Source organism: Cyanistes caeruleus, chromosome 4, assembly GCF_971803275.1.
Source record: "Cyanistes caeruleus chromosome 4, bCyaCae1.hap1.1, whole genome shotgun sequence".
Classification (NCBI taxonomy): domain Eukaryota; kingdom Metazoa; phylum Chordata; class Aves; order Passeriformes; family Paridae; genus Cyanistes; species Cyanistes caeruleus.
In genome coordinates this window covers 77,005,356-77,029,192 of record NC_141704.1, presented here as the reverse complement: position 1 = coordinate 77,029,192, position 23,837 = coordinate 77,005,356, and the positions used below count along the sequence as shown (strand labels likewise).

At 38.9% G+C, this 23,837-nt stretch overlaps 1 protein-coding gene across 1 annotated transcript in view; it reads left to right on the top strand.

Moving 5' to 3' along the window:
* Positions 1 to 2,404: 2,404 nt before the first annotated feature.
* Positions 2,405 to 23,837, top strand: part of ARHGAP8 (Rho GTPase activating protein 8) — a 43,844-nt gene continuing 22,411 nt past the window's right edge. Inside the window, 5 exon segments of the mRNA XM_086886295.1 lie at positions 2,405 to 2,489; positions 11,133 to 11,160; positions 13,285 to 13,368; positions 17,276 to 17,427; positions 19,664 to 19,736. Coding sequence (XP_086742421.1) covers positions 2,405 to 2,489; positions 11,133 to 11,160; positions 13,285 to 13,368; positions 17,276 to 17,427; positions 19,664 to 19,736 — 422 coding nt within the window.

Genomic DNA, 23,837 nt, shown 5'->3' with positions numbered 1-23,837 from the left:
AGTCTTGGTGGAAGGAGGTTACTAATGTGGTTCCATAGGGACCAATCTCAGAACTAATCTTGGTTAAAATTTTATTAGTGACCTTGGCAAAAAACATGTGTGCTAATTAAAGATGCTGACAACATAAACTCAAGACCTGCTGTTACAACAGAAAAAGATTGGAATACCTCATGGAAAGAATCGGATGAATCTGCAGAAAGAGAAGCTACATGCAATTTAATAGAAGAAATGCAAAGTTGTGCCCTTAGCAGAAATTCCTTTTAATTTGAATAAAGTTGGGTGAAGAGGACAGACAGAAGAAAGAAAAAGCACTGCACAAACTAATCACACAGTCTGCAGTGCTGGTTCTGTCAGACTGGCACATGGAACTGTCTGGGCAGTCATACCCTGCAGCCACAGACCCCCTTTGTGATGGCTGTCAACAGCAGAAACCAGGGGAGGTGAGTCTGGCAGGATTTTCCTGGAGCAGTGGAAGCATCTGACAATTTCTGACTTGGTGGTACAATTGCCTTGTGCCTCTAACTGTGGGGTTTTGGGGTTTTTTCCCCTTACCATTGATTTATCACAGCTTATTTCCCATTCTTTTGCTGCCAGTTTCTGAGTGTGAAAGTAGTTCCAGGGAGTGTAAATAAAACAGCATCATTCAGGTGAAACTGTGGGACGAAGGAAAATTCTTCCTTGGAGTCTTTTGTCACGATGATTTGGACCTGTCCTTATGGTGTGGGGACATGAGTAGGCCTGGAGGAGCTACTGGTGTCACACACCTGTGCAGAATCATACATGTAAAAGGGTAAATGTCAACTTTATTTGTACAGGCTGGCAACTAACAGTGGGCAGGCAGTGCCTGCTCACTCTTCAGGAAATGCCACCTAGCCCTGCAGCACCGAGTGCCCTCCTGGGATGAGTGACCCATGGTGGGTCCCCCGGGGCTCTGTATCACTGTGATCATTGTCACCCTGAGAAGTAAACCTTCTGATCTTGTTTTCATAGTTTCTAGCCACTTTCCCAGGAACTATAAACATAACTATAAACATAGAAGTTTATACATTCCATTAAAGAAACGTTTTTTGATGGACGTTCCTCACTACCAGTGTGATTGGGAAGGTGGTAACCTAACTATGCAACCCCTGGTCATTGTTGAGAATCTATGAATATTGGAGTCACGGAATAAATCTTTTTATTTTTCCTATGGCACATTGAGCTGTGTCTGTGTGAATCATTTCATGTCCAACAGAGACAGATCATCTCCCCGCTGCAGTCAGCTGGCAATGCTGCAAACATTGGTACGTGATTTATTTTCCCCTGAACAATCAAGAGGCAGTAAGAGGAGATCAATGCCCACACCCTCTTCTGGGATTTCCCGAATGGAGCTGCATGGAGGGTGGGCCTTGTATCCTCCCTAGACTCGTGGCCCGGCCGTACCCCACCCCAGAAAGCAAAACCAAAAGGCTGGGCTATGCTCTGCTCTGGCACCCAGCAGCTGTCACTCCGTAAGCCACATCTCTGGTAAAAGGCAAAAGCCAACGGGTCTCCTAAAGGGAGAGGGGCTAGGAGAGGCGTGGGGACAGTGGGACCCAGGGGGCTCTTCCAGAGAGCACTTTGGAGACCTGTATGGATACATGGATCTATATAGGGATGTGTCAAACCAAGCACTTTATGCTTTTCATTTTGGCAACCTGCTGGACTGATGTGTGAGGTGTCCCCTGCCAAGAGAGGCAAAGATTTAGTTTCAGATAAGCATTGTTAAAGTGAGTGTTTAAAGCCCAGGAAGAGTGGATTCCATTCCTCTGCCTCAGGGGATGGGCCCTGTTATCCCAGGAAGAATTGCCCCACCCCGGCCCCTTGTGGGGTGGCAGCCCATGGAGTTCTGATTGGGTTTGAGCCCTTGGGTTTTCTCCCTTGCTCTGTTCCTATTAGACCTTCACCTTAAACTCCACCCTGGATCTGTCCCATAAAACCCACCACACTGCTTCTGTTCGGGGCTCTCTGTCTCTGGATCTAAGCTGAGCTTGTTCCTGTGTTGAATAAATGGTTTCCTGAGCAGAAGCCCATCTCATTGGAGTCCCATGTCAGTCACTGGTAACTGTAGCTTCCCTGGACATGGTCCTGCAGACCCAAAATGCAACACTGCCCTTTTACCCTAACACACCCTTTATTTGGATGTGAAGTGCCCTCTCTAAAGGGGAACCAACCATTTGAGTGATCTGGGATCTGACCAGCATTTTACCCAATCGGGCAGCGTCTGCACTGAACTCACCTGGTGGTGGCATGGCCAGGCCTTCAGTGAGTTCCTTCTTCAGGACACCTTCATTATTACTGTTTCCCACAATAATATGTTTCAAAGGTCATAACAGGAAAAATTAATACTGTAGTAGATGTTATATGAGACTGTTACTTTACAGCGATGCTTACAGTTCTGCTTGAGAACGGCGTGGTGGTTATTTGCTCGAGGATACGTAAGCTGAACGAGGCTAGGAATAAGAATATTGGTGGGTTTGATTGTGGGTAGGTGAATTTGCACTCTTGTGGATATTCCCACTGACTAATTAGGAGAGCTCCATGGAACAAAAAGTTTCTGTGCATTATTCCTCTTGCAGAATTTGAGCTTGTATTATCACACTGACAAGAAACACAAAATGTAGTGACAATTGCAGGAAGCATGCCATGGTTGTCTGGATGTAGTACAAGTTATGCATCTAGAGACTGAACACTCTCAGCCATAAAATAGCTCTTGAAGAATATCTCCAGCCATGTATTGGTGTGCTGTGCTTTCAGGGTTCTACTTCCTCCACTTTTGTTACCAGTCTCTTGAAAATTACTTCTCTTCACCCCCCATAGATACTTATATGTAGTTAGCTCACTTTTCAGCACTCTGTTGCATCATATATTTGGTGTGTAATTAAAATCCATATTGTTGTGTGCATGCATAAGGAGCTGAATTTAGGCCGTATATGGAACCTTTCCAGATGTCCGAGCAATGACTCTGTTGTTTTGTCAGAAGTTTTCCAGGCAAAAGGTGACACAAAGTTTAATTAAGGCTGATTTAATTCCCGGGTGAGCTATGGTAGGCTTCAACTATACACTAAAACCAGTTTCTCTTGTTTGCTGCCTTAGCATTCTTGGAATTCCTGCCATCCAACCCCCCTTCCCAAGACATCCTGGTAGAAGTCCACCAACAGTCTAAAACTGTTCAGGCCAGACAAAAGGGATCAGACATCTCTTCCCACACTTTCACAGCAGGCAAGCAGCCTGTTCTGGTTGGATGCCTTTTCCTTTCCCTCAGGGGTAGCTGAAGGGACAGCCACGATTCCTGTCCTTGCTGCAGTACTTTGTATTGATGTCCTTGCTGGTGATTTGGCTTTCCTTTTCCCTTTAACACCGGTGAGCTATTGGCCTCTTACTCTCTAAGATCAGTGATGGCTCAATTTCTCATCAGGACTTGAGTAAGTCCAGCCTGGGTGGCTGGACACAAAAGTAAAGCTACTCATGGAGCAGGAGTCAGGGTCATTGAAAGGAGGAGCCTTATTTCAGACACCAAAGCCTCTCCCAAGGAGGTGTGACCCCTGATTTTCAGAGGTATTTTGGCATTTAAGTTTGATATTTGCCACTGAAGTGTTATAGACCTTCAGGATGCTGTCTAAAGGGGCATGCTATTTTAGCCTCTAATCAAGAAGTTTGATAAGAGTTCCCTGAGTAGACCTGAGTTAGTCACTGATGTTTCTGTATCACTGGCCAGAGAGCTGGCCTGAACAATCAGCTATATAAACTGGGGAAGTTCATACCCCCTATAAAAAAGAACAACGTAATAAACTTTTTGCTGTTTTATGATGAAGAGGACTCAAGTAATGATTTCTGTCTCCAACCTAAAACCACACATAACAGAACTGTTCATGTCTACTGAGATGGTTATTTTTCCCTCTAGTCAAGTAACACAATAGATATAGACATAGTGACAAGGTTTGAACAAAAGGAACAGGAGAAGGAATGGTGTCAGACCTAATATGGATGATCTGGAATCCATTTTCTCTTCAGAAAACAATTTCCAACTAGAGACTTTGCAAGTCATTTAAGAAAATTCCTCTCTTAGACAATTTGAATACTATCTGTAAGTTTGCCAGGAGAAAAATCCATGTAGCATGAACAGAACAACATCCCCAAGAGAGCTAATCCTGGCTTGCTTCCTTTGAATGATGGAGCTGCCATGATCTCTGAACAGTGAAAACAGAAATATAATCCTTACTTTTGGAATAGTTTGAAAATACGAAAAAACAGTTTAATGGAGTGCCTATATATATTTGCTTTTCCCCAAAACCACTCATACATACATACAGAGAGAGGGGCTTTGCTCTTCAAAAACTGTCAGTCTAGGAGACTAGCCGGATGTAAAGGACTGCCTTGAGAAGAAAAGAGAACTGAGTGTACCAGTCTCTGGGAAAAAAACCAAATAACAGCTGGAATGTACACAGAGTAAGTGCTTGGCATTAGACATACAGTTTTTGATGCGTATGGAGGCTTGGATGAGGTGCAAAAAGGGATGCACAGGAAAAAGTTTAAAGGTTATTTACAAGGAAACAGGTATTTTTCTCCTGTTTTTCCTGACGTTGCCCTCTCACACATGTGTTTACTAAAATTTTTCCAGAGATACCTACCAGCTAAAAAGCTGTAGAGGTACCTCTGTATGAGTGTTAAAGAAAACCGATTACATATTATTTGTTAGACCGCTGAATATAAGGTCTATAAATGCACGATAATGTGCATGCTGAGAATCCAGTGCATTGGATGCTCCATCTTGAAATACTCCATGGTATCTTTTATCACATTGCTAAGAAGAACTAGAGAAGATTCAGAATATAAATGTAATTAATCTGTTCTTAATTTTAAGAAGACACTGAATTATTATGAAAGGATGTATTACCTGCCGTACAAGAAATAGGCAAGACAAGTGTTTTTGTTCACAGAGTTTACACGTCTTTCCTATTATTGTTCAGTATTTAAATCTGTCATGTGAGACAGAAGAAAGGCACAAAATTATTATGTTTGCTGTATCTTTCATGTGTTTACACATACTAAATAAATAGAAGAATTGAAGCAGTGAGAAAAGTCAGGAGTTTCATGGGATTATTTATCTCAGTTTTACTCTCTGTTTTGGTCAGTTTTACTAATGAAAGTCTGTAATGTCAGGTGGGCTTCCACTTTTTGAAACTGTCCCAAACTGTGGAAGACACTTGCTTGTGAAATCCCACCTGCAGCGTGGCCTCCAACTCTGGAGTCCCAGTACAGGAAGGACATGGAACTGCTGGAGTGTGTCCAGAGGAGGCACCAAGTTGATCCAATGGGTGGAGCACCTCTCCCATGAGGAAAAGCTGAGGGAATTAGGATTTTTCAGACTGGAGAAGTTTCAGGATGACCTAATTGAGGCCTTACAGTACCTGAAGGAGGAAACAAGAAAGATAGAGACTATTTAGAAGAGACTGGAGTGACAGGGGAAGAGAAGAATGTTTTCAATTGACGAAGATTTAGGTCTAGATTGTATGTTAAGAAGTTCTTTCCTGTGATGGTGGTGAGGCTCTGGCAAAGGTTGCCCAGAGAAGTGTGTCTGCCCCACCCCTGGAAGTTTTCAAGTGTTCAAGTGTTGGACAGGGTTTGGTCTAGTGGAAGGTGTCCCTGCCCATGGCAGGAAGTGGGATGAGATGAGCTTTAATGTCCTTTCCAACCCAAGCCATTACGGGTTTCTGTGATACTGTAAAATATAAAGCTGTTCTTGAATTTTTCTTTGGTTGGAATTTCAAAGCATCTATAAAAATCTAGTAGGGGCTGTGACTTGAAATATCAAGATTCTGAAGATGGGATGTACTGATGTGAATAGAGGGGAACACTGAGGTGGACTGCGTCATGGAAGGATTTGGTTTCAGGGTTAAATTTGATGGGGGCTGTTGTTGCTGCTGGATTATATGGTTGGTATTGAAGATTTGAACTGGTTTGGGTCCTCCTGAGCTCCTTGACACCAGCAGAACAATCTCTGAGTTATCTGAAACACTCACCGACTGCCTTGTCAGCTCAACGGACACTGAATATTGAACTCTTGTAGTAAAACACTTCCATGCTTTACAGCATTACATTTCCTGCACAGTAAGTTATCATAACAAACTATCCAGCTTACAAATATTTAATCTTAATACTTGTGAGTCAATGGAAAAATAATTAGTTTTGTCAAACCAACAGCTAGCTGAGCCTTCAGTGCACTAGTTAAGAAACTGTCTAGTGCAAATGAAGAAACAGTGGGATGACAGGTGTTTTTATCATAATTTGATTTTGAATTGAGATTTATAGTTAAACATGTACTATATAAACACCATATAAAATGGCTTTTTGAATTCCAATATTTTACAGTACTGATTTGTTTTGTGCAGCTTGGAGGTGGAAGGGATGATTGTAAGCCTGGATATTTTGGCAAGAACTAGAAACCTTGACCTGTGTTACATAAATATAAGAAGAACAGGAATCTATTTAAAAAGCCCTAATTTATTCCACCCAGAGGAATCCCCAGTGAATAATTATGCAATTAAAAGAACCCTTTTTATCACCGTACACCAACCCTTTGTCCAGTAACTTGTCAGAGGAATTTAATTAAAATCCACAATCTTAAAAATACACTTGTCTGCAATTGAAAGTATGTAATCCCTTGAGATGGAAGCTAGTTAAACAGGAGTTCAGCCCAACATAATTCTGACAAACTAGTATACACTACAGTATATTAATTTGGAGAGCAAGTTCCATAGTGACTGATCATTAGTGTTTATTATGATTACATTACAGTAATTTTTTTGTTTAGTCAATAACCAGTTATACTGAATCAAAAAATGGTGTAGTGTATTTATTGCAAGCACTTATCCATGTTCATGCTCTAATGGTAGAGCAAGCTTACATCAGGCTTTCTGTCAACTGTATATACATTAGGCACGTGTTTTTTTTTTACCTCATGTGCTTGTACTGTGCCAGATGAACAAGTGTATGTGATAACAGAACACCTGCACTGTTTCAGACAACAAAAATGTATCTTTTCTAATAATGGCTAGAAATGGTCCCTTTTCTTTAGTGCTTTCAGAACTAGGAATGGCTGATACATGCAGGTATTTATATGCAGTGGGAAGCACTCTTTCTTTACCTGTGACATGCTTAATTCTTTCTCATAAATAGAATTTTGACTCCTTCCAATGTAAGGCAGTGGGTATGGGGAAGAGATTAAGCTCACATATTTTGTGGTCAGTGAAATGACAGTGTCACAGGTTTTCCAGTCAAGGAAAACTGGTGGAGAGTCAAGGTTTAAGGTTTTCTTACCTGCTCCGGTTCTGCAACTGTGACCACAAGCATTATAAAGGCAAAATGCAATCTACTTTGGATGTACAGTGTAACTGTAGAAAAATGTTTCATCAGGTGAGTGTCATCATGGCAAACTGACAGAAGGCAGAAAGAGATGAGATGTGAGGAAGAAATTAGGTTAGATACCAGTGAGAAATTCTCTGTGAGGGTGGTGAGACTCTTGTAGAGAGAAGCTGTGGCTGACCCAGCCCTGGAAGTGTCCAAGGCCAGGTTGGATGGGGCTGGGAGCAAGCTGGGATAGTGGAGGGTTTTCCTTGCTCATGGCAGTGGGTGGGATGAGATGATCTTTAAGATGATCCTTCCAACCCACCAGTCTATGATTCTGTGATCCTGGAATAAGCACTGGAAAGACCCAACTGTACGAACATGGGCTTCTAAGTGTAGAACAATATATACCATCACTGAATAAAAACTGCTTTCCTGTTTTTGAAATTGAAATGGAATGGATGAGCCCAGTAGAAAATTGCTTTCAGAGAAATCAACACTGTTTGATCAACATAGAATTTGGTAGGCTAGAGTACAGATGCTCTTGACAGGGAGAGAGTCTTTCTTTCTGATTTTCAAAGCTGTCTCTCAGTCCATTGAGGAATTAAACTTTCTCTCTGCTCCTTCTCTGATCATTCTATGAAAAGAGATTCAAAAACCCCTAAACTAATGTGATATAGAAAGAGTAAAGTATTTGGATTGAATATGAATTCAATCCAAATTGACATATGAATGCAAATTTACATATGAATTAAGTTTTTACCTTTTTCTCTTACATTTTAACATAATATTTTTTCATGTTAGCCTTAAAAACAGGAAAGTTCTTGAATTATTTCTGGGACAGAGTAGTGATACAACACAGCACAGTGTCATTTTGTAAGAAGAACTGGCAGTTTTAGCAATTATGAATTTTTTACTGATTTTATTAGTTCTGAAAAGACAGAGGTGTCAATATAAAACGTAAGAACCCAAACAGTATTGAATTTTATGCACACAATAAATGCTAAACAGTTGCAGGACTATTTCTAAGCATTTTACTCTAAATATAAGCATAATATTTTTCTGTGCACAGTGATAAGATCATCAATTTATATAGTTCCAGTGAAGAATAGCTATTATGCTTTGAAATTTGATTAAAATATCCACACATAGTAGTATAAACTTTTGCAAATATCTTGGTTTGAAGGACAGGTGTCTGCCAAGGAAGGCAGGAACCTCCCTTGGAATAGACGATATGACCCTCCCTCCCTCCAAATTATTGTAACTTTGAAATTAAGGGGCTTTCAGGCAAAGATATAGGAAAAGGATTGTGAAAAACAAAGGTCACTCTTTAGAATTTTTAAAAGTTTAATAAAGGAATATAAAAGGACAATGTCCAGTGCTAGTGGGTTTCTGGCTGTTGGCCAGAGAACACACTATTAGATTAAGACAGTATTATCTATATACTGTTACATTTCTGAGGTACATGCCTATTCATGGGTTTCATACATTATTCAAGCATTCTTGTAAGCTTTTTGATGTTTCAGGAACTCTTTTGTTTGATTTTACACTCTGACTTATCTGCATGACTTCCTGTGGATTAGGTCAATATGTTTTATTTCTTCCTGTGTTTCCATCCTGTTGTTTCACACTCCCTGATAAGGAATTAACAAGTTATTCTCCAATTATTTTCCAGTGTTCTGGTTTGTGTCACTGTTATTACTTGGAGAGGTCAGTCAGCAGATGTGGGGGAAATAGCATAATTGTTTTACACCATTCTAATAGTTACATAAAAACATTTTAACATTTTGTGTTTTGCTAAGGCCTATGATATAATACATTCATCACTCTATTATTTCTACAATAACATACATATTTCTACATACATAGATATAATATATTCATCACACATTTCTATAAGCTATGTGGTGCAAAACTAATAGATTGTGTTATACTAATGAGCAGCTAAAAGGAGTTACAAATGGTACCATATCCAAATACTTATAATCAATAACGACATGTAAAACCCAATACATAAATGCAGAAGCCAATATTATGTTGTCATTTTAAACAGGATTAACAGTTCTTTACTAGTATATATGTGTATAACAAGACAAACAAACAACACCACCTCAGTGGAGGCAAATTGTCCCCACAGGGATTGCAGCCTCTCCCCTCTCTGAATGCTGAGAGCATAAGAGAGAGCCAGCAGCTGCACCCAGCCTCTTTTCCCCAGCCCGTGGTATCTCTGCCTTCCCAGAGAAACCTCCAGGTAAAAAGAGAGAGTAGCCAGCTGCACCCCTCCCCTGAGCTGTGGCAACTCTTTTGTCTCAAAGTATCCAGTTATTGTCTGCTAGCAACATGTATGGGGGAAAATTCTCTGAGAAAAAGAAACAAAAGGAAGAATCCTAAACCCCAACAGTAAACTTGCATTGAACTTTTCAAAGTAATAATCCTTTAATTTTAAATATTAATTTACCAACCTGTGTGGCATCAGCATTCAAATTCTTTGGGTTTTTTCTCAGGTTGTCAAATTATTTCAGCAGAGAGAAGCCCAAAGAGCCAGAGCCATGTGTGTACTCTCACTGTCAGTCTCAGTGTCTACTTGCTGATTTTCACCAGTGTATTGCCAATAAAGAATGGCAGGTCAGTAAAGAATATGAAAAGAAAATATGCCAAATGGCTGAAACCAAATGATTTCTGTGCTGTGTTTCCAGGAGTGGCTCCATGGCCATACAGCTGATAATCCTGAGCCTACCCAGAAAGGTGTCTGTGAGACAGCAAGTGCCTGATCCAAAGGCAGGAGCCTTTTATTCATGTGTGAGCAAAGTCTAGCAGACCTTTCCTCTGCATGAGGGATGCCTAGAAAGATGTAGGTAGTTGGCTGGGGGAGAGTGAGTGCTCTCAGTCTTTGGGAATGTGTCCTGAATATCGAGCCTGAAAACAATGCAGAGGGATAAAGAGGGGAGCACATTTTCCATGGAGGGTAAAAGAAGTTTTGATCTGAAGATGTCTGGTGTCATTAAGCTGGGCAATAAAGTAGGTTAACACAAAACTACACGTTTGACCTGAAAGTGAGACATCAAGGAGCAAAGCTGAAATTGCAGTTCATTTTTCCTTTGTTCCTGGTAGAAAATGAGGCACCTTTCAGTTTTAAGTTGCAGGGAAATTTGGGTTTCTGGCAGTAAAATATACTCTGTGCAGGTTTGAAATCAATGTACTTTCAGTTACACTCTTTGTGTTTGCCACTCCCCATTTTACTTCTCAAACTTTCGTGTCTTTGGGTTCTATTCTATCCACAGAATGCAGACTGCATTGGACTGGAAAACACATGTTCTGGCACATGCAATAGGCATTTTCCAAGGTCACTGCCTTCCTGAGGGAGCTTTGCTCATAAAAACTATTATTTCTAACAAATAAAATATCTGGAGTGTGTTGTAACACAGCAATTTTTTTCACAAACAAGCCATGATTTATAAAGCAATCATATTAATGTTTTAATTTTAATACATCATTCCTATTAATGCATGTCACATTATAATGCCTTTATAAGTACTCTGAGAATCTAAAACAAGACACTTAGAAAACTAAAGGAAATAAATTATGGTCTGTTTAAGAGCAATATGCTGACATACCTGAGTACATGTAATTGTGGTGTTGTGTGCTCTTTAGTGGTTCTCAAGCTCCTTACCTAACCCAGGAGTCAGAATTTATTTTAATGTGGGAAGGAACATCAGGCCTTGTGGTATGGAAAAAACCCCTTTGAGGAAGATAATAAAAATAAATAGTCAGCCAAAAAAAGAACAGAAGAAAAGAGTCAGACAGCTGAGAAATCTATGTTTTGTCTAAAACTATAGAACTGAAATGATAAGTATCAAAATTCAAGCTGAGATAGATCTTTAGAGGATGTTAAAGTGAACAGGAAAAGTTCTTAGTTTTTTTAATTTTAAAAAAAGTAAGAAGTGATCTTCTGTGAAATAAGAGTGGGGTGGCTATCAGAGATAATCCAGCTGTAGCTGTCAAGCTAAATTATTACTTCATCATTTTTTCTCAGCAAAGACAATACTGTGGATATCATTAGGAAAGCTTTTTAAGTCCCCTGTGTGATGTTCATCTGAAATTTGTCATATAATTCTTGTCACTTGGGAAAGACATATTCAGGTTGGAGCAGAATAGAGAACACCAATGTCAGGGGAGAGATAGAAGGTGAGACCTGTTTACAAGCAGTGGAGCATGGGCTGGGAGGAAATGTGGTTATTGCCTGGAGTACTTTGGGATGATAAATAATGCTGAAGGAGAAGCACTGCTTCAGCTGAGTGATGCTGTCACAAGAACAAATTTGTACAAAATGAAAATGGCTTTCAGTCTGGAACTGGGAAAATGGGTTGCTAGTTGTCAAATCAGTGAGCAGTAGAAGCATGAAATAGAAAAAATCTAACTGGTTTTTAAGCTAAAGCTTGACAAATCAGTGGAAGGATTATCTGGTGTACTTCCTTGTGATGACACAGGATTAGAATAGATAATGCAGATGTCTCTCAGTCCATGTCCATGTGTGAAAATTGCTAATCTTGTCTCTTCCCTCTCTTTTCTCCTTTGGCACCTAAAAAGGAATGGGTTTAAATAGATGCTGTCCTATCATGACTGTTGAACTGGACAAGGCAAATGCAGGATTCTTTGTCTTAGTGTGAAATATGTCAGATGAGGACAGCAACCTCTTCCTGAGCTGAATGATGGAAAACGTGTGTTTGCAATGTGTTTTGTTTTGCAGATCAAGTAGTTTGATCACTAGTACAAATTAGCATGGTTTAACACGTCTGAAGCTGTTCTACCCAGTTGTCATAAAAATGCTCATAGGATTTTATGTATTCATTAATTGATTCTGTTGCAGTTTAACTTCCCCGATTTTACTCCTTTTTATTTGTTTATTCATTACAGCTACTTAATTGGGGGTAAAAGGAGAATAACAGAATCATAAATAATAACCCCAGTTATAGATACTCCTACTGATATCAAACTTTGATATTTCAGTAGCAATAGAGGCAAAATATTGAATATCCTTTAGCTGGAAGGTAAAAATTAGACCAAGAATGTATCAAATATGATTAATTCAGTCTGTTTTCTGGAATGTTTCTATATTCCTTTAAAAAGAATGGTATCATTCATGTAGATATAAGTTAAAATCTTACCAGTTCACTGTCTTCAGTGCTGAGTAACCTTTAGTATGAGCATGACATAGCCTCTGTTTGGCTTTCTGTATAGTGGAATTTGGCTGTGGGGTGGTCATGGCACAAACACCAGCCTTGTCTGTACAGACAGTGTGGGTGAGGCTGTCATGAGTCAAAGAGCAAATGAACTTGAGTGCAGCAATATGTACTTTATCAGAGGGACTAAGGGATGTATACCTACAGATCTTTAGGTTAGGCAAATCATTCTTGTATGCCTTGTCTACTGTGTTTTAATGTGATCTTAGTGTAGCAGTGGTTCTGAAAGAGAGTATCAGAGAAAGCTTAACTTGGTTAAAAACATCTAATTTACATGTGTGACAAAGCAGATGCCCAAAGTGCTTGTGTTCTAACAAATTCCAAAAATAAAGCATGAAGAGTTTGAAAACATGCTATTTGCAAGACTACTAGGGAAAGCAGGCCTGTTTTCTTCCACAGCTGAATGCTCCAGGAGGACTTCAGTGTTCCCTGTCTGGAGCTGAGCAGCACCACCATCATTTGCATATGACTTTCTGAGCTCTGCCTTATCATTTGCCTAGCTTTCTACAGGTAACATGTGACTTGACAGTGCAGTTTCACAGGGTGTTCTGGGTAGTAATAGGAGATAGAGGTAGCCCCAAATATCAGGAGATACACGCCATTCTTTCAGATACCTGAGGTCCCATAAGTAACTGAGTATTGTCTTTACAGAGTATTGTCAATTTTGTTCACCAGGGGTTGACAATTCTGGAAAGAAGGTGATTACCTTCAGTTGCTGCCACCTGCCCCCCTCCCACCAGTTCAATCACACAAGGTTGCTTGAGTAAGTTGCTTTTAATCTCCTGCATGGACTACTTTACACTTTATATGAGAACTTCTGTTAACTTGCTTCCAGGGGAATGAGCTTTCAGGGAGAAGAAGCAACAGGCAGGGAGTGAAATGAAGAGGATGTAAGAACTACTAATGCTAAGTAAATGAGATGTGGATTAAACTGGCAGTTAACCCCCCTAGAGTTTCTACTGGAAGAAGCAATTCACTGTGTACTTGCTGTCTTGATTTTATTGACAAATTCTTATTGTATTAAAAAAAAATCATGATGTGGACCAGTGAAAGAGAAATTCTAGTAATTTAGTGCTGTGTACATATGTTCTCATGAATAGCTGTGTTTGCTTTAATTTGGCATACTTTACTAAATCACTCAGGAAGAGTGTTGTTTAGTTATTTGCATCTTAGTGGGTTTTCTGTTTTATAAAATTACCTGTATTTTGTTCAATACATTATGCTTAATATTTTTACATGTATATAATTTTGGGGTTTTGCATTAAAAGTGCTTGCAAATATGTAAATTAACAACATTCTTCCTTATAAACTTGCTGCAGCAAGGTACCAGGACATGTTTCTGCCTTGTAGTTTGTCACTGTAAGATCTGTTTTGTCTTGAGAATCCTGTCCTTATTAAGCATTTTAAACCTATTTGGAGTTCTTGTACAGCCTCTATTGCCAAAATGTTTGAGTACCTTTCAAACACCACCATTGGAAAGGACAAAAATTTTGTTGTTTCAACTTCTCAGAAATGGAGAGGGATTAAAAAATAGGTTACTTAATAAATTATTTTGAGTGTGTCGCTTCATTTTTTATGTTCTTCACAGCAGATTTTCCTGTATCTGAACCCACATCAAGTTCACTTGGAAAATCTGTCCTATGAGAGAACTGAAGGTAAGTTTTAAATGTGAAGGTAGCAATAGCAGGTGATCTGGTTTTAAGTAATTAGATTCAGATGTTGAATTCTGAGAAAAAGCTGTAGGAAAAGAGTAGGCCCTGATTGCAAGGTATTTTGTGAAGTAATTTAAAGAATTGATTTGGTAAAGCTTTTGTAACATCCCTGTAATTTTGTAACAGTCTTGGAACAGGTAATTGACTGTAGAAAAATATTGGTTATTGTATGTTCCCAAAATACTCTGTTATTTTTAAAAATAATGTTTTTTGGATGTAATGTAACAAGAAATATAAATACTGTAAAATAAAACACAAGGCACTCTGTAACAAAGTCCGTTTAGGTATACTTTAATTTAAAACGCTTTAAAAAAGTGTTGATTGACTGTCACTACTACTTTTTCCATCAAAACACCACTAATATTTACATCAGGGATCAAAACAACATTATATTAATTGCAGTCTAAGATTTACAGTACGCTGAGGGAATAAGATAAATGAGACTGTGGGAGTACAGGGTAAGAAGTGACGGGCTTTTCTATGCAAAGGGAGGTAGTCATAATGTTCATACTTGCAGATAGTCACAGCCCAGTACATGGCACATGGAACTGTCTACTTTATTGAATGAAAATCACTTACATGCAGTTAAGAGCAATAGTTAGGACTGTTGCAGAATAAGAAGGCAGCATTGAGAATAACATGAGAAAATTGATATCTGACACAGCAAGAAATGAGGCTAGATTGCACTGCTCCATCATTGTTTTATTTGAGTCATTGAGCTGTGTAATAGGCCATCCTGTGTTCTCAATTATAGAAGAAAGGGAATGAAAATAATCTTAAACTATACTGTAAAAGAATGAACACACAGCAATCTGCTTATAAATCATGCAGTATTATTTCAAGAGGGGATACATCATGTAGTGCTTTAAATTAAGGGAAATCATATACAAACTCAGTCCTCACAATGCAAACAAGGGAAAAACAAATACATTCAAGAAGAGCAGTTTAATTAGGGGTAATGGATTTTCAAGGATTTAAAAACTTTTAAATTGAGAGGAAAGCCCAAAACAAATTCTTCATTGTTTTGAAAATGCAAAATGACATTGTTTGCTTGTCTAAAAAGAAGACTTTACAAAGACTGAGAAAAGCAAAATAAAAGTTGCTTTTAGTTAAAAGCATCTCTTAAAAAAGTTCTTGGCAAACACAGTCCCATATTGTCTTCATTTTTCAGTGATTCATGAGCACTGTAGTTTTTGTAACTAAATGTTTTCTTTAAAATTTCAGGCATTGCAATGATGTGGAATTATTTGCCACTAGAGCAAGATTAACTTCTTAGATAAATATTTTGAAGCAAACATGAATTTGCAGTTGTGGTGGTTTTTAGCACTAGCCCAAAATCACCAGAGTACTTACTTATTTCTTGCTGTGAGATATAGAGTAGGAGAAGGGCAAAACAGGCTTAAAACTTAAAAGGAATAAAGAGACTTTATTAACAGGACTACAAGAATAAGAAACCAGAATAAAACCTCCAGAAACCTTTTCTCCCCACCTCCCCCAAACTTTTTCCTTTCCCAACTGACACCATAGAGACAAAACTTGGGATGTTAAAGCAGTACCAACTATACAGTAGTCTTTCATCAGTCTCTGTAGGGAGAGTTCTCTCTTGTCATTCCATGGAGAGTTCTCCACAAAAAAACAGTTTTCTCATGGTTTTTCATCTCTGATTGGCAGCCACCTGAGAATAAACTCTGCTATCATGCTCTCCTCTCATTATCACACCACTCAGAGGGGTGTCCATGGGCCATGAACTCAAGGGGTATTATTTTAAGGATGAGTTATTAAAAGGCAAAGGTTCTCTTCATCTGTTTCTGTGATCATCTCTGGGAACAGAGGTTTACTTCTTCTCTCCTTTGGGGCAAAGGGTCTTCATCAGCTCTCATCTCTGTTCAAGCGTCTCATAGGGCCACAGATACTCCACCATGTTTAGTTAGCTTCATCAATGGATACCTTTGCTCAGACCTACAGTTTGAAATACTTAATTCTCCCCAATACTCTTTCATGAATTAAAGGAGTTTTTCAGAACATTATTGTCTATCTCCATGGCCTTACCAAAAGAATATTTCAGCTTATTAAAGCATCTTCCCATTCTCCTTCTATCTGGAGCTTGACTCTTTCTCTTACTGACTTTGATGTTTCATGTTGTCTTTTATGTGCTGATTTCTCACTTCCCTCTCTCTGGAGAGGAGCCGTAAGTCTGCAGGTCTCATCTGTGTAGTGAAAGGGTTAAATCTGGCCCAAGCCACAGCAGGCATTCATGGTGTCAGAGTTCAGGTGTCTCTCTCAGCCCAGCAGCTGCAGGGAGAGCAGAGGGTTTTCTACCTGGAGCTGTCTGTGCGGGTCATGTGGGGGGTGAGAGGGCATCAGCGAGATGTCAGCAGCTGTGGCCCAGCCTAGCCTAGGGCTGGGGACCCCCTGGAAAAGGCTTCAGCCACCCTGCTGGAATAGGACACAGAGGGTTTCCCGGGAGGGGCCACAGCACAGCCTGGCCTGGCCTGGGGCTGGGGGAAGCCCCTCAGTCTCCATCCCCCGCCTGGGAGCTGCTGGAGTCCAGCCCAACCTCCCCACCACCACCCAGGCCGCAGGGCAGGGAGCAGGCCCTGCCACACCAGAGCTCTGATAACTTTTGAGGCTGGAAACAAAGACACAAGCAGTTCCTGGGCTTGGGTTTAAAAGGTAGCATTCACAAAGGTGATCTTACTTTTCAGTGGTCTAAAATGCTGTCAGTTCTCAAAACTGGCTAGCTGTTAGTGTGATCTCAACCTGAGAAGAAATTCCCAGCAGCCTCTCTCAGAGAAATCACTTCTGTAAATGTTTTCCACTTTTTCTAAATGCCAAACTACCACAGCAGTCAGTAGCATTCTGTGCAAAAATAGCACAGAAATTTTCTTTCCCAATTACTGCTTCAAAAATCTCATCCAGTAAACTGACTTAAAACCAAAATGTTATTTTTCTCCTCAGGTATTTAAAGTATACTCTGGGCCAGTATGTAGAGAATTATTATACAGTTGTCTACTTTCACTATGGCCTGAAGAGCCTGAATAAACCATCTCTGAAATGGCTACAAACAGCCTGCAAGAAATTTGACAGGTAGTAAGTCTCTAAAAGATCTGGTTTACTCTTCAGATTGTGTAATGTCTATAACTAACTTCCATGAGGGAAGTTAGGTGAATATGTCCTGATCCACCCTCAATAAACTGAGTTCACTTTGCCATTGCAAATTCTTGTAATGATGTCATTGGTCTTGGTTCTTTCATTAGGTGTCTTCTGTACCATTCTGAGGAATGGCCTGGGCGCTGCAGTTGTTATCCAAAGGTAAGAAAGGGCATGGAATGTCCTCAGTACATCCAAACACAACTTGTGTTTGGATGTACTGAGCTTTGGAGTCCTGATGGCTACAGTTCAGGACTTCATGGAGTAGCTGGTTAGGGTGTAGCGGAGGCCAAAGCTCTTGGATAAATTTCATTTTAATAGTGGAGACCAGAATTGTGATGTTTGCTCCCTGAAAGTGTGAAGTTACCAATGGAGCAGCCAGTCCCTATTAAAGTCAGTCTTTTACTTGTCAGCATGCTGTAACTTGTTTGTAAGTTGCCATCAGGAAGGCAACATGACTGAATATGGGTAGTAGGATGCATCTGTTCTTTCTAGGGCTGCATAAAGGAGATGAGAGGCAAAGGTCTGTTACATTTTGTCTTTGACAAGAGGTTTGGACTGCAATACTGGGGTTTGACATGCACTGACAATTCCAGAGCAAAGCATTGCACTGTTCTCCATTTGGGAGATTCTTAAGCTAGATTTAGAATTGCATTGTGGGGAGAAGCAGTACAAGGTCAGTGTCTTTTTTTTGTTGCCTACAAGTGCATGATGAGACTCTCATTTATTCCAAAAATCTGTCTCTGCTCCCCCACCCTGACCCAGAAAACACAGAACAAATGGAACATAGAGGCTCAGGTCACCAGGCAGAACCTGTCATTTCATTAACAGTTGGAACTTCTTGGCATGCTGTCATTGACAACTCAAAGCAAAATTCCCAGCCCAACATGTATGGGGTACTGTATTAGCCTGAAGGAAAAAACCAAAACAAACAAAAATAGCCCTGCCCTTTTCAGACTTCTGGGGTCAAAGGAAAAAGAGGACAGATGAGACTAATTAGCCAGCATCATGAAAGCAAATGCTGAGTAGTAGAATTTTCAAAAGAATAGATCTTGCTTTGAAGGTTGACAGCAGAGGCTCAGTAGAGCCTTTTGGACAGGGTAATCTAGAAAACTGAGGAACGTAAACTTCAAGGTGCTTCAAGGTGCAAAACACAGTTAAAATAGAAACATTAATAAAGCAACTGAGGTGTTTCGCTTGCTAGTTTTTATTGTGGCTTTTGGGCTCTTAGGCAAGTAGTGCCAGTTGCACAAGGATAGTTGTTTGCTTGTGTGGCAGTGGCTTTATGAACACACACAATACCTGTTTCATTCACAAGTGTACGGGCCCAATTAAAACCTGAAAGGAAAAATTAATGTAATTCCTGAGTTTCCTGATTCCCTTTTCCCCCTCTTAGCATAACCTGTTACAAGATTTTTATTAAGTTCATGATCATATTTCATTGTCAATGATCAGGATCAGGATATTACAATATGCATGTCTCAATTTCATTTTGCAATAACGTTGAATAAGAGAAGAGTCTTTTTGTGCTGCCTGGTTTCCATTTCAGTTTCAGCCAACTAAAATCTATTGTTTAGATATCATGAACTGACACTAGAATCATGCAAAGCAATAGTGAAAGAAGGTTTTGTCTCATAAGAAGAGACAATACAATATCAAGCAACTAGCAGCTGGCTTCACCCCTGGTAATTACTAGCAAAGCAGGACAAAATTAGTGGTAAAATTAAAGAATCATGTATGAATTCTATATCTGAAAATTTTAATTTTTTTTCCAACATGCAAGTCCTGCAAGCAGAAAATAAAGGGATATGAAAAAAGTAATGTTTTTAATCAAAGACTTCTTTATAGATCCTTCATTCTCCTATCAATATTCTTTTCAAATTGCCTAATTTCTGTTCTGTCTACCTGACATTAAATCTGTGAGAGAGCAGACACTGGTTAGGAACATAATAATTCATTTGGCCTATTGTCAAAACTGACCACTTTTAAAAATTGGCTTTCTTTGGTTGGTTTTGGTTTGTTGTTTTTTTTTTTCGTTTTACATTCCATTTCTTCTGAATTAGGTCTTTTTAATGTACTTGAAAAGGATACTGTGTAATATGCCTGTAATAATAACTTTCTACTCAATTGTAGCTATTCAGTTCTACCATCTCTAGCACTGAACATTTTTCTAACAGCTTTGTTTTCTTTTCCTAGGTAAGGCATTGTATGTTGTTCATCCAACCAACTTTATAAAAATTCTGTGGAATATCTTTAAACCTCTTATAAGGTGCTTGGCAGTTCAATGAACACATTGTTCCCATTTAGTTCAAGGATGGTTTGTTCTCTAATAAGTTGCTTTTAAAAAGGCTTGAAGTAAAATATGTCAGGTAACAGTAAAATATGTCAGTCCAATACCCATTTAAACTCTTGAACTAATGAGTAAGGTGAGCTTAAGCTTGGAAATGAATAGGGTAGAGTTATTTTCTTTCCAAGAAAAGGGAGTCTCAATTCCTATTAGTTTTACTGCTATGTTAAAGTAAATATGGCTTTTAAAGCATGGTTATTCTGTGGACTACGACTTTTTTGTTGTATTTGACAGCCCTTAAAGAAATGGAACTGTGTGCATGACTGGAGTTACTGGGTGGTGCAGTAAAGTGGTTGATGAATTATTAACTTTGGGGCTGATCAGAAGTTGGTATGAATAGGACTGACATTACTTATGTTCTCAAAGTTAATGGATAATCCCTGAAGTGCTCATAGGAATTTGAAAAGGAGGATATAATGGTAAAGGTGATGTTTGATTTACTGGGTGTTCTTTTCCTTTGCATGGTCAAAAATTGGTACTACCACCAAGGAACCATTAGCAACAGGCAGACACCGCTCAGTGCAAGAATGGTGGGGCTTGCTCAGCTTCTGTTTCTCAACTTTGGTCACTTTCAAAGAAATTCTGACATTTTTCAAATCATATTGTGAATAATTTTGGGGCTGCAGGATGGAAACAGCTAATTTTGAGAAGCCATAAAGAACCAGCCAAAAAATTCCACTACAGTAACTTGCAATCAATTCAGTTTCTGAGGGCTAGGAAACTAATTAAGTAGAAAAGGGAAATTTAACTTCTAGACAGGCCAGGACAACTAAGGTGCATGTGAAAATTTTTTAAAAAGTAATTCTAGCTGAAAATCATTCCAGAATATGCTGTTCTTGAAACTAGAAAACTCTAGGTCTTTATTTTAACTGGCAGTTAAATAAATGTCACTGGACACAGGACACTGGTCCAGGACACAGAGCAGTGGTGGGAAAAGTGTGACAGATGCAGGATGTCCAGTACCTGATGGTGTCTCAGGAATGAAGATAGATTTATTTTTGTTATTGGTTGGTTTATTCCTGATTTGCTTTAAGATAAGTATGGAAACCTTCTAGAAAAAAAAGCCCAGACCAAAAATTTAACAAAACAGAAAAATTCATGATGGACATGACAATACTCTGGTGAAACCATCTTTTTTCTCAGAGTTAGCTGAGAGCTCCTTGGGAACAGCTGCAAGAAGATGCTTTTGGGACACCAGTGATTTTCAGCCTGTGCATGTTAATTCCCTCAGTGGAGCCACAGGTGGACAACAATGGTACTATTTGACTTACAGCAATAATTGCCTGCTAATTCTTAAAAAATATGAGATTGCAGCTACCCATTGCAAATACTCGTTTTCCCTGGATCTTACTATGTCTAAATTTATTTTTTTGGGGGAAAGTATGACACACTGGCAGTTGAAAAATGAGTGATCCTGATACATTTAAGCGTTAATGTCGAGCATAAATAATTCAAGCGATGCCTGCCATCTTAGATGCATCATTACCTTGACCTTCTGATCACCCTGTTTTCATCACAATTGGTTGTTTCTGGTTGTACTCGACTTTTACCACTGTGTACCTCAATACTTGTTTTGAGTGTAATTTAGTAACACTCTACTCTCTGTTTTATAAATCTGTGACCAACAGCAACAAAGCTGTTTGTACACTGGGGCTGGCAAAATAATTGGAAGCATGAGTAAACTCTGAAAAGGTCCACAACCAGAAAGCAGGAATCAGCTGAAGCTAGGGATAAACCTTCTTTTCTACTTAAAATTGTTTCATAGCCAACCATGCCTTTGCTTTTCAGACCGACTGTAGTTTGGGTTTGTCAAAGAAGTTTGGGTTACTAAGTGTGAAATAGCCCCTGTACAATTTGTACAAATTATACTTTCATCAAAGTCTAAAACTAATTAATATTGTTAATTTACTAGGGTACTGCAATTTAAATTTTTTCATAGTATCTTTTCATTTTAGTTTAAATTAATTTTATCTTGGCAAATCATGCTGTTAAATGTCGCTATTAATCCAATTCACAAAAATAAGGGAGAATAATCCTCTAGACTTTCTGTTTCCTAGATTTGCTGAATTGTAGCCCAGACTCATTTGTAAATAGTGGTGCCAATAAAAATAGCAGATGTAAAATAAATTTCATTATTAAGAGACATGTATTTATTTTTCAGTGGTCTGTTAGTACATTTGGTACCTGTTAGCACATCTTCTTTCCAGTCCCAAAAGAAATGAGCAAGAAGGTAATGTGTTAAGTCAAGAGTATTTTCTCTAAAGTGCAAGATAACAGTAGGAAGACCATATTTTTAATATAGCTAACAGAACCTGTTTTGAAAATAATATACATTTAGGTGGCAGTGGTGATGTAGCATTTTTAAGGATCAGCACTTATTCCTAATTGCCCATGACTTTTTTACATATTGTGGATTCTGTGACATGTCCTCTATTACCAGAGGTGATTAGCTACAGAGCTGTGCCTTAGAGAAGATGTTGGAAGTTCGGGCTCTTCTGGATAAAAGACACTCTGGGGAGCTCTGAAACTCTGCATGCACAGAAAGATATTCCTAGTGTGTTCCAAAATTCCTGCTAGCAAAATTCAGAGAAGTGACTGCTTGTTCCATGTACCGCTAGAGGGAGCATGCGGATTGGACAATCCAGGGACAAATTCATCCATGACAGAGTTTTTCCCAAATTTTTCTATAAAAGTAAGCTGAAGCAAAGTACACTACTACTACTACAGCACCTACTATTTCTCTTGGCACTTCATTACAGTCCAAATATTTTGTGTTGTGTAAAAATAAGACATTATTTCAGATCATATGTATAAACATGTTCCTGACCCTTGTTTGAGCACCTTGGCTCATATACACCGTGTCTATATGCTGGTCGTGTATTCTGGCTGAAAAAGACCTAACTGATGATTCTTCGAGCTTCAAATTCAGAAGTCTGTTTTGTACAACTTGTAGAAAGAAAAAAAAAATAAATAGAATTCCTGGTGTTTCCTAGAAGCTATCCAGCCCTTTTCAAAAGGGATAAAGCTGATGGCCCAGCACTTCAAGGGTATACACTAAAAATGCTTTGAAAATTTTACCTGTTGCTTAACTACAGTGTGGTTTATTTCTACAGACCCATTATTTTGTCTTTTTGCAGAGTGGAATACCTACGTCGTACAAACACATTCTGTTGTCTGCATAATATTCTCTCAAAGGTTAACAATTCTTTTAGTGAGTGATGCAGTTTGAAACTGGTTTTCAGTGCCTTTTAAAGTGATGTTTTCATATCTGTGCAAATCACAAAACTTAAAGATGGGACTCAGTTATTTTTATTCAAATCAGACTCTCAGGCATGCACTGTATGTGCTTGATCATATGAAATTAAATGTATCTTATGTCTCCTACTGCTTCAATTACAGTCTAATTTTGAGTTGCATCTGATTTACCAAAATAGCAATATTGATCTAGAATCAATATCAATCTGTTAACAGATATGAAAAGCTCTCTAACAGTTTAAAGTTATAAAGGGTATGTTTTAATCACAGCTCTGGGCAAGTGTGAGAGGTCATCCCCTTAACACACACTGCAAGTTGACAAAAGATTCCAGTATCCATTTATTTACAAAAGTCTCGAATATCCAAAATACTAATACATATTCATAACACCCGTTCCCTGCTCCATATTAAAATGCATGGTAATGAGTTTAGAAAGTCATTATGCCTGCGTGGTCAGCTCCCTCATTTGAGGAGGGGGTAGTTTTTTTGTGAGGAGGGGTCATCAAAAGATGAAGGAAGACTACTCTTCCTCACTCTGACCTTTCTAGAAATGACATTTGGTAGAACTCCAGTTTTCCTCCCTTGTGAATTTAAATTGGGTTTTTAGATGTAGGCTCTGTTATCTTTTTAAGCCTATTTATCATTTTCTCTTTTCTTACTATAAGCACAGCTAAGCAAATATTCAAGGACGAGTAATTCTTCACCTAAATCTGTGATTCATTTTTTCAGATCCTACTTCTAACTTAATCATTTAAACCTAACTAATTC